Source organism: Bidens hawaiensis, unplaced genomic scaffold, assembly GCF_021521415.1.
Source record: "Bidens hawaiensis isolate Kalapana, Puna unplaced genomic scaffold, B.hawaiensis_p1.1 tig00031108_1, whole genome shotgun sequence".
NCBI lineage: Eukaryota > Viridiplantae > Streptophyta > Magnoliopsida > Asterales > Asteraceae > Bidens > Bidens hawaiensis.
Window position 1 is genome coordinate 109,400 of NW_027505202.1, and position 2,851 is coordinate 112,250.

The following is a 2,851-nucleotide window of genomic DNA, read 5'->3' on the forward strand; positions in this document are numbered from 1 at the left end:
AATTATGTCGTTTTTTATTACACCATATATGCATATATATATATATATATATATATATATATATATATATATATATATATATATATTCTGGAAGTCATAATAGGGTAAACGTATTACAAGTAAATACACCGAATGCTTAGCCCACCTCTATTTGGGAAACCCTAGCGTGAAGATAAAATTGGATGTCAAGCACGTTGATTCTAAGAATACCCGTGAAGAACTTCCCAAAACTCCCAGAAAAGACGTAGATCATAAATAAGATAAATAATTGAACCTGTTGATTCACACGAATACCAGGATCAATTCTTCCAACTATCGTTGATTCACAAAGAATACCGATAATTAGGTCTTTCACACACTAACACACACTGTGATAGAGAGGAAATGATTTTTTAATATATTCCAAACCTTATTTTTTTACATTACAAATCTCAAGTATTTAAAAAAAACAGAAAACCATTGGGCTTCTACTGATTAAACCAAAAGACATAAAATATTAATTTTAAACTCTTGTAATTCCACAACTTATTTCGTCATTATTTGGTAAACTTTTGATCTCCAAACATCAAACACTCCGATCGAAAATGATGATCACCAGATCCAAAACCAAGAAAATGAAGCAGGCCTCCGATCTGCAATCAGCAGCTCGTGTTGCTTCCAGCAATGACCTTCTAACCGAAATCCTTATCAGGCTACCTGTCAAATCCGTCCTTCGCCTCAAGTCTGTATCCAAACACTGGCTATGGCTTTTAACTCACAAAGATTTCACTAATCGGTATGATAAGTATAATCTTTCAGAATCTGCTGGTCTTTTTGGTAGCAATTTGTATATTTCGTATAATGGTGGAAGCCAAAGAACTCTTTATTCTCTTATGCTCAAATTCTGCGTCGACCGCCACGGTATCAGAATTGCACAATCTTGTAACGGACTACTGCTCTGCTGTAGTGATCGTTGCAATAACAGTAATGACAGAGGTGCACGTAAGTATTACGTATTTAATCCCACTACCAAGCAGTTTGCAGTCATACCGTCGGTCCTAGGAGGGGATGAGGCTCGTAAATCCATCTGGTTTATGGGTCTGGCATATCATCCAAGAAATTGTGTTCACTACAAACTTGTTTGTATTCGTATTTTGGAGCCTCGTACAGAGTACTTGTTTCAGATTCAAATTTACTCATCTGAAACAAGGATGTGGAAGATTTCTGTCGAATCTTTCTCTCCAAATAGACCCTTCTACTGCCAAGATGGGGTTTACTGGAATGGAGCTATTTATTGGGCTCCCTCTAAACGCAATCACATGTACTTTAAACTCGATGTTGAACAGTTGCAAACATTGCCCTTAACCGAGGAGATGATGATGCCTTCAGAATATGATTATTGCGAAGTATACCTCGGGGAATCTAGAGGTCATCTGCATTTAACAGTATACCGTACTTGCCCAAATTACTCTAGCTCCCTGAATGTGTATGAGATGTTGAGCGATCATTCGGGGCGGTTTGTCAAGTATCAAATACAGCTTGATGGAATTGCAAGTGCTTTGCCGAAGTTTATGGATAAACGTTGGCACGGTTATGTTTTTGGAGTCATTGATGTGGTTAGAGGTGAAGAAGAAGAAGGTGCATTCGTGGTGCTGATGGGCAACAGGCAGATAGTAATCTATAATGTTCATGACAACAGTTTCAATAGCCGGATGTATAGGACAACCAACTGCTCAACAAATTTTCATCGCCACATCGAAAGCTTAACTTCTTTCTGAAAGACAATTAGGTTTGTTTATGTTTGAATGTGTGTTTTAAAATTATTAGTAGTATGGTACATGTCTTCTGTTTAAAATATATTTGATTTTCATTTATGAAAATGGTTTTTCATGGTGCTTCAAACAGGTTCAATTGATTGGTTTGGTTGTTTCAGTATCAAAATGTCTCACTTGTAACTTGCTTTCGACTTTAATTCAGATTCGCTGGCTGGATTTTGAAGCTGCTTTGCTAATCCGGAACATAACTAGTGAAGATGTTGCATCAGGCATGTGAACTTACCATGATCTGGTTAGGTAAAATAATATATTTGTTGTTAGTTTTTATCAGTCTGGTACTAAATTGTGGATCAACCTTGAACGATAAGTAAAGTTATGCTTATTTAGAATTGAGGATCAACCTGGAGTTATAAGTTAAGCTTTGTATATTGAGACATGGAAAGTCGTTTATCCGCAAATTTTTATTTTGGCTTATTTCAATCGCGTATCTGGTGCGTGTTAGTTTGTGTTTGTGCATGTATTTTCTGTTTATCGAGAAATAGAAAGTCATTTACTTGCAAGTTTATATTTTGTCTTAATTGATTGTGTATATGGCACCTGTTAGTTTGTGTATGTGCATGTATGTTCTGCTGATCACCGAGAAATGTAAAGTCGTGTACTTGGGAGATTCATTATTAAGTTCTGTTATCTTGCCATATTTTTATACAACCATATGCACTTTTATAAGTGTTTAAAACTATTTTTCCAAACCATTATTTACATGTAAAGTATTTGGGTCTTTGTTCTATAATATATGAGCACAATGCTGATTGGCTCTTAAAAGTCAAATAACAAATCCTATGTATTTCAAACGAAAATATAAACCCCTTTTTGAGACAACGTAATAATGGATATCTTTGTTGCAGATTTTTCACTACTATTTTATCTACTAAAGCAATCTCCTTTAATGGACGATCTTACATAGGTGTAAAATAAACTATTAACAGACTATTAGATATATATATATATATATATATATATATATATATATATATATATATATATATATATATATATATATATATTAATGTATTGGTTTATGGATCATCCATATTTAT

At 34.3% G+C, this 2,851-nt stretch overlaps 1 protein-coding gene across 1 annotated transcript; it reads left to right on the top strand.

The window, feature by feature from the left end:
• Positions 1–607: 607 nt before the first annotated feature.
• Positions 608–1,631, top strand: LOC143611418 (F-box protein At5g07610-like; the record flags this gene model as incomplete). Its single annotated transcript, XM_077085619.1, has 1 exon — positions 608–1,631. A coding segment is annotated over exon 1 (1,017 nt), but the record flags the coding sequence as incomplete, so codon positions are not given.
• Positions 1,632–2,851: the final 1,220 nt, after the last annotated feature.